This window comes from Mytilus trossulus, chromosome 2 (genome assembly GCF_036588685.1).
Source record: "Mytilus trossulus isolate FHL-02 chromosome 2, PNRI_Mtr1.1.1.hap1, whole genome shotgun sequence".
NCBI lineage: Eukaryota > Metazoa > Mollusca > Bivalvia > Mytilida > Mytilidae > Mytilus > Mytilus trossulus.
In genome coordinates this window covers 40388842-40406457 of record NC_086374.1, presented here as the reverse complement: position 1 = coordinate 40406457, position 17616 = coordinate 40388842, and the positions used below count along the sequence as shown (strand labels likewise).

The 17616-nt window shown below is 30.3% G+C and overlaps 1 protein-coding gene across 2 annotated transcripts; it reads left to right on the top strand.

The window, feature by feature from the left end:
- Nucleotides 1-58: 58 nt before the first annotated feature.
- On the top strand, nucleotides 59-16190 carry LOC134707218 (alpha-tubulin N-acetyltransferase-like). Of its 2 annotated transcripts, none has more exons than XM_063566810.1 (9): nucleotides 59-245; nucleotides 1403-1472; nucleotides 4382-4473; nucleotides 4911-5082; nucleotides 6397-6598; nucleotides 7345-7502; nucleotides 8008-8093; nucleotides 9304-9453; nucleotides 11296-16190. In XM_063566810.1, exons 1-9 carry the CDS (start codon nucleotides 154-156, stop codon nucleotides 11450-11452), a joined length of 1179 nt encoding a protein of 392 aa, XP_063422880.1. In that variant the 5' UTR covers nucleotides 59-153; the 3' UTR covers nucleotides 11453-16190. The 2 variants fall into 2 exon arrangements, with proteins under 2 accessions (XP_063422880.1, XP_063422879.1); XM_063566809.1 differs by having other exon boundaries at nucleotides 9130-9453.
- The last annotated feature ends 1426 nt before the right edge of the window (nucleotides 16191-17616 follow it).

The window sequence follows — 17616 nt, the reverse complement described above, 5'->3', positions numbered from 1 at the left end:
TACATTGCTTATATCTTACTAATGAAATGATAAATTTACTGCGATACTGCAATGTTTGGCGGATACCAAAACATGGCGGATAATGAATTTTTATAGAGTTACTAACTTTGTTAGCTATACTGCCGGTGCTTGCTGTTGAACTAAAGAAGAGAGATGGAATTTGATTTTAATATCAATTATTTATTTAAAGATACAGTAACAAAATTAGATCACAAAGTAACACCATATAGGAAGAATGCAAATGGGTAAGGATTTGGTTGACAACCACCTGTTATCTTATATTTTAGGCCTATATTTTATAGTGCAAGTGGCACTGATAATTTATTTATTTCGTCTTATGTTTTTTGCAATTCGTTGTGATAATATCAATTTAGAAAGGTGATGAGTGATGAAAGTTAACTGTATGTGCACAGTATGATAATTTGCCAATGGAGAACTTCATGCAGGTATCAGGTTTGTTCGCGCCCAATACACTTTTGCACCCTACACATTCACACCTTGCACGTTCGCACCCAAGATCTGTTCGCACTCTACACATTCGCGCCAAATTATAATTCAAATTCCAGTTGAATTATTGAAAATCATGATTGTTGTTATAAATACACCTTATCGCTATTTGCCTGCCATTACTGGATATCACACAGGTTCCCGTTAAATTTTGACGTCATAACACAAAATATCTGACGCCACAATGGAAAGTGATTGTTGTTGACGTCAAAAGTTCAAGCGGCCTGGATTAGCAATCAGGTGTATTGCTTTGATTTAAAGTAAAACATTCAAGATTTTAAATGAAATTGTTTTTAACAGCTTTGTCCCTTTGATCTGAAACAATAAAATATAGCAATACACTTTTATAACCAAAACATGATAAAATTTATTCAACACACACTAAAAAACCATAGTCAGAATCTGACTTTATTTTGAAACAAGTCAAGGTAACAAAGTTATAGCAATACACTAACCAAAACATGATTAAGAGTTATTCAACACAAAATAAAACGTTGACAGAATCCCATTTTATTTAGAAAGGATTATTATTTTTTTAACAATACACTGTCCAAAACATGATTAAGATTTATTCAATACAAAAAAAAATGCTGTCTCACTTTATTTTGAACATGAGTGGGTGCAAACGAGAATGGGCAGGAAAGGACCCGGGTTCAGAACTTCAAGGGGTAACATGAAAGACCGAATAACACTGTTATTATCTGAAATACACTTGTAATGACTGAATAACACTTGAAATTTTAATATTAACACATATAAATAACTTTTAAAAATTGATAATTAAATAATAATATAATATGAGGCAGGTAATACCTGATTCAATAGTTGAAGAGAACATTTTATTTGAAGATACATGTGTAAATTTTTAAAAAAACTCTTTTTTTCTTTCTTTCAGTTATGATTATGTCACATTACGGAAACAACTGCACCAAGTCATTGACCGGATGGGAGAGGCTTCTGCTAGAGTAAGTTAACGCCTTAGGATTAATTACATGTACACCATCGTTTATTTTTCTGTTATAGAAATTAATTATTTTAAATCAAAATATTAAATTAATATATGTGATTCATTGATAAATTAATTGTTTGTGTTTTACACCACTTTTCTACATTATTGGGTATATCTTGACCAGGGATGGGGTAATCGTAATCTGTAATCGTAATCGATTGTAATTGATTACATTTTTTCAAGTATTCGACAGTAATCTGTAATCGAAGACATTTTCGATTTCATGTAATCGTAATTTAATCGATTACACCAAAAATTTGGATGTAATCATCGATTACTTTTCGATTACATTTCGATTACTTTGGTAAAATAGTTTGATGAAAATTAACCTGTTTCAGAGGAAAATATGCATGTTATCACTTTGTAGTACAGATAAAAAATTATGCATCAACAATACTTGAGAGTTAAGCAATTGCCTTATTTCTATCTATTGTCTCAAGCTGCATTATGAGTAACCAGATCCCCTACCTAAATTTACTTTATATCTAGTGTTTGAAACAAATGGATGTATGTGCTTGTCAATAATTCAAGAGCTTTAATATTTAAATAAGAAAATAGATTTGAATAATAAAATAGATCTTAAATAAGAAAATGTGTCTGTCTTTGGTTAAGTTCTGTTCTACATTTTTAAAAGTAGTAAGCTTATTTGTAATATATTTCCCGAAAACATTATTTTCAATCAGAGTTGAAATTAAAGCTTAGAATAGATAAACCGTTGATTTCTTAAATGTTATGATATACATAAAATTGAGAAAGGAAATGGTGAATATGTCAAAGCGACAACCACCCGACCATCATGACCATAGAGCAAACAACATATATATTAAATAAAAAAAGAACACATCCTTTTAGCAATGAACCAATGGCAATGCATAGCAATTCTTTTCAGAAATACATGTAGATACATGTATCCCTTTGACACTATAAATATATATTTTGTATATAATTTGATTGAAGAAGTTACAAATCTTAACAAAATTGCCTTTACTAATGAGATGATCAAAGTCTTCTAATCAATAACAAACATACTTTGTTTTTATTTCAATTATCTTATGTCTAATTAAGAAGGAAATTTACAATATTTGGCCCCAGGTTATAAATTGTACTCCAGTGGCAGTTAAATAATCTGTAATTAGTTTTGTTATCCAAACAAAAGGTTTAAATCCTGCATGTCATTATAAAAATAAATTTTGATCTTAAAAATTAGCTGAATTTAACTTAATAATTATGCTTATTTTTATATTTCCATTAAACATTATAATTAACTATGCTAAAATTGTTTTTTTATAAAGAGTAAAAACAAAAAAGCTAACTTAAGTCAGTAAGATAGCTTAATTTTTGAAAAACAATTATTTATGAATAAGCGATTATTGCAATGCATAGACATCTTTCATTTATGTTGAAAGTGAAAATTTCAAGATTTTTTAAATATTTCTAATCTTCATCAAGAGATTTGATCTAAAACGCAGCTATTAACTTATAATTTAGAAACATGCAATGCTTTGAATGATGCATTTTGTAAAGATCTTAATTTCCACTATTCAAATGTTGAGCAATATAATTGTGTTTTACTCATGTTGTTTTTTGTTGAAATGTTGAAGTATGTAATCGACAGTAATCGAAAAGTAATGTAATTACTTTTGATAAAGTAATCGATTGTAATCGATTACATACTAAAATTTGAGTAATCGATTATTAATCGATTGCACAAAAATCCTTCATGTAATCGATTATTAATCGATTACATTTGTCAGTAATCGTGCCCATCCCTGATCTTGACGGTCAAATTGTATTATTGGTGGAAGTCATGTTCCAAGAGAGAACCACTGACCTTAAACAGAAAACTGACATCACTAGCTATACTAGTCAATTAAGATTGGTGTCAAATGCACCTGCAGGTTTCAGACTCTGATAAGTGACTCACAACCTTATGAAAAATTATGATTTGGGTCACTAAGTATTTTAGTATAGAAAACAAAATTGATTGAATTTTACAAAGATCTACCATCAAAATCAAATTCCTTAATTGGCACGGTTAGTATATACTGAAATATTAGTGAAAGACACTTGAACCTTAGCAACTTGCCCATTGTTAACTCTCCAGTCTCCATAGTTTTCATCATACATTTATAATCAATTTCCCAAAATACTGAATAATTCCAAATTCAAATAATTCCTTGTTCTTATGAGTTGCAGAGTAGGACAAAAACTGATAAAGCTCAATGGGAATTCAAAAATATATAAAAATCTGTGCAGATAAATTAAGGACTCAGATCTTTGATGACCAAATAATAGATACAAAATTGCCAATAAAAGCAGAAAAATTGTTTTTAAATAACTTTGAACTTTAGTAAGCTCAAAATAATAAACTTCCAGTCTTCACGCTGAGTGAATGCCCAGACAGCCCAGGCTTGTAAAATTGCTTTCGGGCCTGTTAAAATCAGATATACAAATGTATACAGGCCAACAGAATCTAACTAAAAATTTTCAAAAATTGAGCTCCAGGCCTGTAGATTTAACAGTTCATCATGAAGACTGAACTTCTGATATTAGATAAAATCATTTAGATCACCTTGGTTTGTTGTCCTTAGAGAAGACATCAAACAGAAAAGTCATTAAACAATTGGACACAGACTGCTGTTGTTTAAGCCAGAGTTACATGTATGGCATTTACCTTGGCCATATAGATTACTGGGTTAAATGTAATGTATTGCCATTACACAGCTGTGTTATTGTTAAGCAAAGGAACTGTTTAAGTTTTGCATCTCACATGGTTTGTTAGAAACAATAAAACAAGAAAGTTGCAGTGTGACTCTTAATGTTCTGTTATTGAAATCAGTTGATATTGTATTTTTCACATTTCAGGCTCAAGGCTTACATGGACCTATTACTTTAGCAAGAAAGTTGGAATTGTCTGATCATACATTGTATGTTATCAAAGATGCAGAAGCTAACAGGTAACTTATCTACTGCAAAAACTAGTATCTCACTCAAATATTGTAATACAAATGTAAATACAAAATATATTGGGGGCTCACAGATACACTAATTTTTGTTTAAAATTTATTCATTTCGGAAATTAACTTATTTAAATCAAGGACACAATGAAATGGTCAACTGCCTGTTCATTATGATATGTTCGACGATACTGTGGATTCATTTATTTTTTATGGTTCCTTAATTTTCTTGGATTGAGGAAAACTTGCATATTCGTGGAACAAAGTCTGCTTACATTCCTTTAATTAGAAAATTTGTATTTCGTTGAACATTTAAATTCATGGTTCTCCTGTACCCACAAAATCCACGAAAATTAGTATCCAACGAATATTAATGAATCCCCAGTAATCCATCATTGAAAATATATAAAAAAGAAAAACAATGATTTTTATTGCAGTGGAAAGGGTGCTGCAGTAGGCATATTGAAGATAGGACCTAAAAGATTGTTTGTGTATGATAGTCTAGGGCGCCAACATGAAATGGAACCTTTATGTGTTTTGGACTTTTATGTACATGAATCAAGGCAGAGAATGGGTTGTGGCAAAAAGTTATTTGAATACTTTCTGAAGGTAAATGATACATGTACCATACTTGTGCTATGCTTTGAACTTCTTTTCTAAATATAAACAAAATATTTCTGTTGCTTATGTTGAATTTTGAATAAACAGTAAATAACATCTTTCTGAACCAATGGAGATGAAAAAGGTTAGATTACATTTATTTTCTTCCTTGTGTCTAGCTAATTACATTTAATTTTTTCAATCTTAACTTGAATTAGAAAAATTTTCATTTCGACTTTTCAATTATTGGTACAAAATATAAATTTGTCAATTCATGGAAGAATTCCTTTTAACTATGTTTTTATGCCCCACCTACGATAGTAGAGGGGCATTATGTTTTCTGGTCTGTGCCTCCGTTCGTTCGTCCGTCTGTGCGTCCGTTCGTTTCAGGTTAAAGTTTTTGGTCAAGGTAGTTTTGAAGAAGTTGAAGTCCAATCATTTTGAAACTTAGTACACATATTCCCCATGACATGATCTTACTAATTTTAATGTCAAATTATAGTTTTGACCCCAATTTCATGGTCCACTGAACATAGAAAATGATAGTGCGAAGTTCAGGTTAAAGTTTTTGGTCAAGGTAATTTTTGATGAAGTTAAAGTTACATCAACTTGAAACTTAGTACACATGTTCCCTGTGATATGATCTTTCTAATTATAATTCCAAATTATAATTTTGACCCCAATTTCACGGTCCACTGAACATAGAAAATGATAGTGCGAGTGGGGCATCCGTGTACTATGGACACATTCTTGTTGTATTATATTTTCATTGAAACAAGTCAAAATAATCAATACAAACTGTCAACTTCAAATAAAAAATTAATAGCCAATTTAAATGAATGTGTTACTTCATTTAATTTCAAATTAACAAAGTGTCAAATACCCACACAGATTTCAATTACTATCACAGTAGAAGTAATGCATTTGTAATACAGTCCATGAATAATAGCTAGCAAATTATTTAAGTCTTGAATTATATTCATGTTTTTGTAGTGTAAAGAATCATGCTCCAAAATATGTGTTATATGTTTTAATTACCATTGAATGTTATGATCTTAACATTTGTCACTATAGAGAGACTTCATATTTAAAATTAAAAATGGACTTTTTAACCCATAGGTTTGCTAAAGTTTGTTATTTTATTTGATATACATGTACCTGAATAAAATTAATTTTCAAGATTAAGGGCAAAAATATCACAAACTCATGATGTCCTTAAGATTTTAATTAGATACAAAAACATGCTATTATACTTACATTATACATGCTGATGACAAATAAAACTTGATCTAAAATAAAATTTACGATGTTTTCTTTTTTCAGGAACAGAACATTAATCCAAAACATCTAGCTATAGACAAGCCATCGTTTAAATTTAGTAGCTTTCTCAACAAACATTACAATTTAAAGGCAGTGGTTACGCAGGTGAACAATTTTGTAGTGTTTGAAGGATTTTTTAATGGTAGAACAGATATGCAAGGTAGACGTAATGGTAAACCTCCAGCTCATCCTCCTAGGTCTCATTGTAAGTACTGTCTACATGTATTTGCCAATTATCTAATTGATTCTATCATCATATATAAAAAAAGAAGATGTGGTATGATTGCCAATGAGACAACTATCCACAACAGACCAAAATGACACAAACATTAACAACTGCTTTATATTTCACTACTGTAGACTGGTTCTAAACCAAGCAAATGCATTATAGGTTGTGAGTGATATATAGATGTTTTAACCACCTTTTTTGTGAAAATAGTGTGGAATGAAAATTTTTAGCTTAACAATTGAATTTGTATTCAAATATTATTAAATATTTGAAAACTTTTACATAGAGTTAAACCCTTTCCCTGCCTTTTTATTTGTACATACAAATTATCTCTCCTAAGTAAGGGAAACAACTCCTACAAATGGATTTCAATTACAGAATTTGCAAAAAGACTATTTTGGTATTTGTGATAAACAGTATAAATTAAACTTTTAGAAAATGTGCTGTCATGTAATTTAAAAACATTTAAGAGGCCTTGGTTGCTGAGTTGTCTAAGTAGATCAAATACTGTATCACTATCCTGTCAACATTGGTGTTGTGAGTTTGTACCCTGTGTTTTCGACAGGGTAGTGGTTGTATTCAGACACTCTGTCTTTCTCCATCAATAGAAACTCGCCACCACCAATAGTGCTAAAAATTAAACACTTATCAATCGATTAAAAGTATTACAGTACAAATTTATAATGATTTAGTTTATAAATATTTATTTGATATAATTTCAGATAATTACAGACAAGGGAGGAACAGTCCCGAGGATGATGTAATCATACGAAGACCTAATGGTATTCATTCAGCACAGAACTGGCACACAAGAGACCGTCCACCATCAGGACGATTCTCTAAAGCATCAAATAATACTTACCCTGTCAGAAATGAGGAGGTAATGCAGATGTTCTCCGAACTTTGTCTTTGATGAAAAATCATTGCTGAATTAAGATTCCATGTTGATCAATAAAAAAGTTTGTCAGATGATTACCTTGCAATAAATGATTGTTTTAATAATTTCCTGCCACTAAATTTGTTATATTCTTCAACAACCATTCCTAAGCATCATATTTTATTTAAAGTTTTGCATTAAGGTCCCTCTTTCTAAACACAAAGTGTATTTATCTCTTTCAAAAGTTTCTGATGCTAGTGTATGATCATCAGGAGGTATCCTATCAATTGCATGGTATATAATATATTATGGTAAAGTGTGTCATTTAACAATCTGGGTCCAATGATTATCTTATGGTTATATGTCAAGGATTCAGCACTAAAATTGCTGTCAAGCATAAACAACCTATGATCAACAATAAAGGCATTATTTTCAACATATCAAGGAATAAAAGATATATACAAAGCAACCAAATAACCACAGTAACAGATATTATTATATTTTTCAGCATCAACCTGTTAATGATCAGAATCTTGCCAATAGACCATTGTCAGGCCAGGTGATGCAAAATGATGTCATCAATGAAAGACTGAAGTAAGTATGCTTATATGGACTAGAACAAAATATATATATACCTTAATTACATATTATTTTCTTTTATGTTTAACAAGAATTGTAACAAGAGTAAACAGATATACTTTTAACTGTCCCTGTGGCCTCATATAAATTCCTTTTTATACAGCAGATATGTCTATTGTGTTGCATCTAGTTATGTGATGTGGCACATTCTTGCTGTTATAGATTTTATATTTGGCATGTAACATTTTTTTTTATCTGTGATGTGCAAAACAATTGTCAATACTAGTTTCACTGAAAAAGTTATTTTGATCTTATCTAAATATACACACTGCAATAGTTTGTCATATTACAACTCCTGAAACCACACAACAGAATTTAATGAAACTTGTAGATAAGAAGGACATAAAATGTTAATGTGCATATCTACAAGAAATCTTGAATCAGTTGCTTTTTGTAGGAGTTTTGATTCTATGAACTTAAGAATTAGGTGAGATTTTGTTTGCTTAGTGATAAATGTGGGCATGGGGTATGTGAGCCTGCTCATTATGTGTTTTTTATTATTATTATTACTGTTTTTGATTAAAACATGTTTAAATAGCTCAAGTCCATAATAAAGTAAAATATGGGCAAGTGTTCATAAAACTGTATTTGAAAATAAAATTTTGAATGTTATTTGTTTTCATTTTTTATAGAACTGAAAACAAAGATATTATACTTTAAACTGTCTGATAATTATAAATTAAAAAAAGAATTATAATGTTAATGAACTATTTTATTGTGTACTAATGATGATTGTTGATCATTAATCTCATTTATACTTATAATCATCTATATAGCAGTAAATAATAAACATTTGACACTATGCCTTAAATTGCTGTATATGTGCTAGCTTTGTCATTATAATTTAAAGTGCTTGTACCGTGAGTGCATCATTGAAATGATTATATTAGTTTTCTGGTGATAGGTTTGTTGACACTGACACATGTGTAGACTGGTTTTAGCATTTATTATCTATAACAACTGGTAAATGGCTTTTGTTATTTTCTCACAGCCCCCAACTAGATTTGCAACAGCTCACCACTGCTGCTGATCGTGCTTTAGGTGCTAGGGCAAACTTATACAGTCGCCATGGTAACACACCACCTGGGTCAAGGCCATCAAGTAATACTCAACGGCCATCAAGTAACACTAGGACTAAAACTAACAATAACCATGCTATTAACAGGAACTACAATGATATTGGTCGACCAGACAGCCCTCCATTACTACAGAGGAATGGTGCACAGACAAACTTTCAAGACAAGTTAAATTTATATCAAGATTATCAAGGTCGTACTGGTCATTTAAAATATTCTCCAGATGCAACTGTTGGAAGGTAGGTTTATATATTTGTAAAAGTAGCATTGAGGGGACAAAGTGGTGTTTGTTTCTCTTCATTCATTTGTAATTCCATTGGTATTTCTAGTTTATATTTTTGTCAAAAAACCATATTAAATCTACAACATCTAAATAAACAATGAAAACTGTCAGTAAATAGTTTGCCACATTTTATAATGCCATTGTGCACCTTTCCTGTATTATTTTGATCTGTAGGATTTTGGGGCTACCATAGCAAAACAAGGATGGAGCATAATCGGTGCATATCAAAGTAGCATGTCACAGTATAAATTCCTCCGAACCCTGTCCTATAGCGCCACATAACACTCCACATTCAAGAACCATTGCAACAACTCCCTGATGGTTCTGTACCCCAAAGATAGACTTTTGCAAGGTTAAGGACATTCAAAATACCCTTAATGTCCTGTCCTTCATTAGGTTGACCTACCTTGAGGAACCATCCTAAATAATTGTCAGTAAATTCTCATTATGAATAGGTATGCTATATTTGCTACCGGATGTTAAACAAGTAATAGGCAATTAATCCTCCTGTAGACCCTGATTATAGATCCCAAAGTTACTTTCAGAAAATTATCAGTTTCTTCTTGCATTATGCACTTCTTTTCATCTGTAGATTTTCTTCTCTTTAAAGCATCTGTTAAAATTGTTGTGCCAAAGCATTTTACCTTAATTTACTTTCGTAATAGAAGTTATTACGTTGTTTAATGCACATAGTTTGTGCAGTTCATTTTTATATTTCATAATTCCCGCAATATTTTGGTAATGATTTTACCGGGAGTTCGTAGCACATTTTAGGTTGTCATTCGCGACTCAGATGTTATGCGGAGTAATGTTCATAGGAACTGCATAACAGATCATTTATATACGTTAAAGTTGTATGGAATTACCTTTTACACATTCATTTATAACGATAATCTTTCATAATTGTAGCCTTTTGCTGCACAGCGTTCATATTTACATTGTAACCATTAACCGGAAGTAGGGAATATCTATTTTTGTGTATTCGCTTTGTAAACTATGTCAACTATAGTCAGTTTCAAATTTGGATGCTAGCGATCAGCTGCTTTACGAACTTCAGATATAACTTTTCAGATTAGGTATTTTATAGGTAATTACATACGTTGATAATATTTAAATAAATGTATAAAAGGTAATTCCATACATTTATTTAAATATTATCAACGTATGTAATTGCCTATAAAATACCTAATCTGAAAAGTTATATCTGTAGTTCGTAAAGCAGCTGATCGCTAGCATCCAAATTTGAAACTGACTATAGTTGACATAGTTTACAAAGCGAATACACAAAAATAGATATTCCCTACTTCCTGTTGATGGTTACAATGTAAATATGAACGCTGTGCAGCAAAAGGCTACAATTATGAAAGATTATCGTTATAAATGAATGTGTAAAAGGTAATTCCATACAACTTTAACGTATATAAATGATTTGTTATGCAGTTCCTATAAAAATTACTCCGCATAACATCTGAGTCGCAAATGACAACCTAAAATGTGCTAAGAACTCCCGGTAAAATCATTACCAAAATATTGCGGGAATTATGAAATATAAAAATGAACTGCACAAACTATGTGCATTAAACAACGTAATAACTTCTATTACGAAAGTAAATTAAGGTAAAATGCTTTGGCTCAACAAAAATTATTCAAGTTATTTGGTTTCCTATTCAACTTCTACACTTATTAGTTGATGTAAAAGTATGCAAAAAATATGTACTAGATAGTTTTAAGAATGACTTTTTGAAATCTCCCATATTAATGTAAAATTAACTATATTTTTATGTTTTTATTTTTTTAGTTTGCCACAGATACAACAGAAGCAAAGCCCAAGTCCAAGCAGTCTCTACTCACCATCATGGAGAACCAAAACTGATTATAACTGGACAGTGAATGGACAAGTACAAAACCATCAGACTATATCACAAAGACATTATAATCATACTCGTCTGTGGTGATGAATGATATTACTTTATGAGTGTTCAGGATTTTCTTTGAGGAAATGAAATTGGAAGGAACATATTTGAAGGATGTGACATTTTGCAGAAGGTCTCAGATTTTCATGAAGTAAAATTGTGTTCTAATAATACAATCCACAAATGTATTGGGATTACAAAGTATATATTGTAGAAATGTATGTCAATTTAAAACTATCCTGTCTTTAACAATTACAAAAAATATCTTCTTAAGGTGCTAAAAGAACAGATTGAATAATATATGCTATGATCTATTTCATATCTTCAACCATATTGATTTTGAATATGACTAGCTGCTGTCCATAAAACATGTTAAGAAGGGTAAAATTATTGTTAGAAATCTTTAGTTCTTGTAGAATTAATTCATAGTTTACATATATGTACATAAAATAAATTATATTACTGTAAATTCAGAAATTATTGCGAGGTTTTTATTATTGCGAATAATGCGACTGAGTTGTAATGCAATAATTAAAACTCGCATTTTGTAATATTTAAACTTAATTAAGCATAACTTTTCTCAAAATCGTAAAAATTAAAATCGCATTCAAGTGTAAAATTACAAAATCGCAATAATAAATGCACGCAATAATTTCTGAATTTACAGTACCTAAAATGACTAATTCACTATTTCACTACAGAGAGGATTAAAAACCAGAAAGAAGCTGTTTCAAATTGGACATTCATACTTTAATAATTTATCTACTAACCCAGTCTAGCATGGTCTGATAGGAAATTCATTAATAGAATAATTCTTTCTAGTCTTTGATGAAAGTCACAGAAGATTAGGATTACCTATTCTCTGTTGAGGGCAAGGCCGTTACAATTGCAATTACTTTTATATCCTAATCCAACTTATGTAAAAATTAACTGTTGGTACCCAAGAAAATAAATGAAATCCTCTGCATGTGACCTTGCAATGACTTCATTTTAAGAGTTTATTAACATTGCAGTATGAGAAACAATTATGTCAGTCAGATTGTTTAAAAAAATAATTTAGATTGATTAAAGACTTTAGATGTTAAAAGCCTGATTAAAAATTTAAGTTATTGAGCTGACAAATCATATTCTGCTTATTGTATACAAATATGACTCACATATGTTATATTTAGAACATATTACGTAGGAATGTATTATACTCATTACTTCAATTATATTGATGTTGCTTTTAATTGGTGACTTTACTTGCCTCACTCATTATTATTATTTGCCAATATGCATACATGTTTAAAAATATCAACTTTTAAAGTTAAACATAGTTGATGCAATCCATTTTACATCTGTATATTTTCTGTTGTAAATTATTTAGAAATTTAAGAAAAAAAGTGCTCAGTTGTTCATTTTAATATTCATCACTTTTTTTGTATATAACATAATTATTATGACTGTATTATTTTAGTTATAGATTATTTATTTAGTGTTATCTGAATATCTTTTTTACACTCACACTTCTTAATTGAGCACACTGCATGTATCCTATTTAAAACAAAGTCAGTATAGTCATTTATAAACAATGTCAATTATGTTTTTCTCACTTGAATCCAAGTCAATGAAGTCAGTAGATAGTATATGGTATGTTTGAAAGTGAAAGGTCTTGTTTTGTAAGAGTGGGAAACAATATGTATTGTATATTTGAAGGGGTGGATCCAGGGGTCAAGGGAAATGTGTGTAATTGTGGGTAGTAGGGTAAAATAAGATGATTTTATGCAAAAAAAATATTTATTTTAGTCAAGGGCATTACATATATCAACCAGTGCTTCATGATAATAGCTAGTCCAAATAACTATGACCTTCCTACGTAGGAAGGCGTCCCAGAAAAAAAATAAAATAGCCTTGCCAGACGTCATAATGATTTGGACTATATAATAGCCTATCGTTTCCATTTAAAAAAAAGAGCTAACACTGAAACTTTACAACCAGTTTTTCTATGGTTGAGATTTATGAATGTTAGTTATTACTGTTAAAAGTCAATGATCATGTAATACCACTTTATGTGTGTAACAAAGAAAAAAACTAATTATCCAAGGCCTAGAGATTATTTTCCTTGTATCATTTGTTTAACAACTTTAAGTGATATCATTCTGTTTTCTAATAATGAATATATATTAAAGGTTTTTGGGTTGTTACATATGCTTTATGTTATATAGCTATATAAAAAAAACTGTTTTTCATATTCTTGTATAATAAGCATGATAAGTTCAACTGCTTTTAATTTGTTGACTATATTTCTATTTTATAACACTGCCTTTTTGTTCATAAATTTTACTGTTTGTCTGTATGTAAATAGTTCATCATTTTAATTGTGTGTGTGATTGGCTGTAGAATGAGCTGTCATAAAGGCTTTCTGGTGAAATAGTGATTTCCAAAGTGCTCTTTTTTTTTTAAGGAAAAAATAGTTTTGAGTTACGTTTGTGTTGGTGTTCATTTTACAAATTGTTCTGGTAATCGCACTAAGAATGAAATAAGGAGAAGTAGTTCGGTCTGCTTTTGATCTATATGAATTTGATAATTGTTAAGATAACTTTTCACTATATGTGTATTGGATTGACAATAATTTGGATTAACACAGTTTCAGTATTGTATTGTTGAAGTCATTTTTGTCAGCGCTTTGTCCCATATAAATGATATCAGAAAGTTTCTTGTTAGCTTTTGAAAGTCCCTTTACATACAACTGTTGGTTACTTTTGATTCAGATGTAAATAATCCAGACCAGCCCCTCTGAATGGCTTTCTTAAATTGAGTAATTTGTAACAATAAAATGTGTTTCATGTTTGTTTTTCAGTAGTAATGTTGGATAAAAAGCATACACCATATATGAGACAATATCTGAAAAAGTCGATTTTTTGGCAATGAGAAAAAACAAAAAAAAATATTTTTAGACCCGGTATTTTAATAGCACGAATCGAAGAACACACATTGTAGATCTAGGAACTGTTGTCTGTAATTCAAACAATTGTTTAATAAGAAAACAATGGCTATTTTAAAAATGGTTAAAAAAAAATCCAGTTATTTCCTGTTTTTTAAAAAGTTTCTAATGGGAATAAGGAATAAGTTTAAGACATTATTTGTGGTTTACTAGTATATCCTGCAATAGTTTATCAAATGCCAATTATTGATTTTAGCATTTGCAATACAAAAGGTTTAGAAATATACTTAAATATAGTCAAATATGTCGGTAACATGAAAGAGTCTTGCGTAACAGGACAATGGTAACAGGATAGAGTTGGTAACAGAAAGGATTTTTCTGCTTTATTTTAAAGTTTAAGAAAAATACATCATTATAGATTGGTCACAATTATAAGATAACAGCAAACAATGTCATTTATCCTTTGAAACTGTATTTGCAAGATGAAAAATCTGCCTAGGTAATGAAAAATTCTAAAATAAATTCCTTGCTGTTACTATCTACTATACTAGAATTGCACAATGTTCTCTGCTGTTATCAAAGGGAAAAACCCTATTTATTTATTCAATTTACTGTGTATTATTTTGAAATTTATTTGATAAGGTGGTGATAACATAAATTAAATTAAAAGGTTGGCATATAGTAGATAAACTTTTTGATTCTTTAGTGAAATTGTCATTAGCATCCTTCCTGTTACTGATGATGGTTATGCTGTTACTTTTTATCTGGTAACACGACAGAACGTAACAGAAAGGAATTACGCGATAGTTTTTGTCCTTTTTATCACATTAAATGCAAGTGTATTTCCTGTAACATATAACATTTAAAAAGATGACATAAAAACACATCTAATGTTGTGGTGCACACTTAAAATTATTCTCAGAAAGTGTAAAAAAAAGGCTATAACAGGATAGAACACCATAAAGTATTTTTCTATAAATTCGTACCTTGGATGGACTTGAATTTCCAAACCTGGCCGCCTTTCCATCTATTTCTTTGTACTTATGCATTCAGAAAATGATGCTCTTCAAAATACATAATGGGAAAATAACTCTTGGTCTTGTAAACGTTTCCACGGGTAAAAAAGACCTAGTGGTAACAGGAGGGAAATCACCCCTGGGGACAAATTTTTTTTCTCTTAAAATTTGCAAAATTTTATTACATGCTCTAGTTATAATATAAAAAGACAAATTAGGGGCAAGTTTATTATATAATTTATCATATATGTGAGAATCGGACGCCTGTTTAATAAATTTGGATATTATTTGAATGAATTAGTTTTCCAAAAAACACAGGGGACAACATGATTTTAGGGGGGGTTGAACATTTAAATTACAATATTTTATTGGAAGAAATATAAGAATGAGTGTTTAATTGTCAGGGGTTGATGCATTATATAATTTAGTTCATACTGAAACTTGAAATTTTCAAAAAAGATGGTTGAATAAAAAAATAATTGCTGGTGAAGTTGGGGACATGGAAAATCGACTTTTTCAGATATTGTCTCATATACAAAATAACCATGGAAAAGTTTTTTATTGAATATAAAGCAAGTTTGTAAATTTTTAAATTAAAAAAAAGTTTATAACTTTGCAAGTTTTTGTTTATGTATAATGATTGTTACTTTGTGTATAACTATTTATTATATGGTGGTTTTGTTCTGTTGACAGAACTTTAATGAATGTTATGTAAATGAAATTGTTCTGTCTCTAAATTACATGTGTATACATGTTTCTTATGCAGGAAACATGCAAAATAATTCACAAAAAAGAAATTGTTATAGAAAAAAAATAAAACAAAATCTATGAATTGTTATATTTTTAGATTACTTAGCCCTGAAGACGACTACTAAGCTATTGTTTGATGCCATGGTTGTTAACTTTTGACATTTTATTAACTCCCCTGATAATTCTAAGAAAATGTTAGCCAAACTTGGCATGAAAGGTCTTTTATAGTTAAAGGGAGGAATGTACTTGATTTTCATATATGATGAAGACATAATCATGATAATCTTTCAATCAGTTAAATTGAGATTTGGAGCTAGCAAGTCAGTAACTGCTAGAAGTCCTTTGTTAATTTGTAATATTCTCATTTTGCTTAGTTTCTTTTGTTACTTATTTTGACCTGACTCAGACTTCATTTAAACTGAAGTGTACTGTGCGGATTGCAGTGTGTTTGTTTTTCTTCATTGGTTAGAGGTTTAGGAGGAAGGTTGAAAATTCACAAAAAATGTTTAACCCTGCCACATTTTTTTGCCTGTTCCAGGTCAGGAGCCTCTGAACTTTGTAAGTCTTAAATGATTGTTAATTTTAGTTTATTTATATGCTTTGGAGTTTGGTGTGACGACCATTATCACTGAACTAGATCACATACTATTCAGGTTATGGGATTTTCTTGTTGTGTTGAAGACCCCTTGGTGGCCTGCAGATATTTTTTGGTCTTTGGTCTGGTTGTTTTCTCTTTGACACGTTCCCTATTACCATTCTCATTTTTTTATCAGTCTTGCTGGTTACATCCGACCTTGACCTAATTTTCATGTTTCATTGGTAAATGTTATGTCTTGTGTTTTGGTCGGTAAAGCAATAGGTCAGCTAGATTTGGTGTATTGAAAATTGTGAGGTGTTCCTATCTGTCTTACAGGATTTATCTGACCTTGATGGCTTGACCCCATTGTCTTGGATCTTTAAACATGTGAAGATTTTGTAAAACTTATATTAGACCCTTTCTCTTTTAGACTATCAACATGAAATCAATTTTCCAAGTAGACAAGACTTTTCAGTATGTGCACTCTTTTGATTGTGATTGGTCATTTTTTATTTTGTTCTCTTCAGAAATTAAAATGCAAGTTTAAGCCTTAAATCTGTTTTCTACATCTACAATGAATGTGTTGCTTAAGAAACAAAAGAGCTCAATTTTTCAGTAAAAGATTCATTCACTTGCAAGACTGTAACCCAATTTACTCTTGATGTACAGACAATTCTTCTAAAACTGTAAAAAGCACACAAACCATAGTGTTGATTGAGGAATGTTAAATTTCTAGTGGAAAATTAAACGTATATTCAGGTTTGTACGGGACGAACACACTGAGCCATATTTGTATCCTTTCTAGACTCATTATTCTTATTTCAGTCATACTAGTCTAATCTCTTCCTCATAAATAATGCTAGCATAATGGATAGTCAGCAAATACAAATTTTGAAATCTTTGGTTTGACCTTGCCAGGGTTTGTACTGACCTCCCA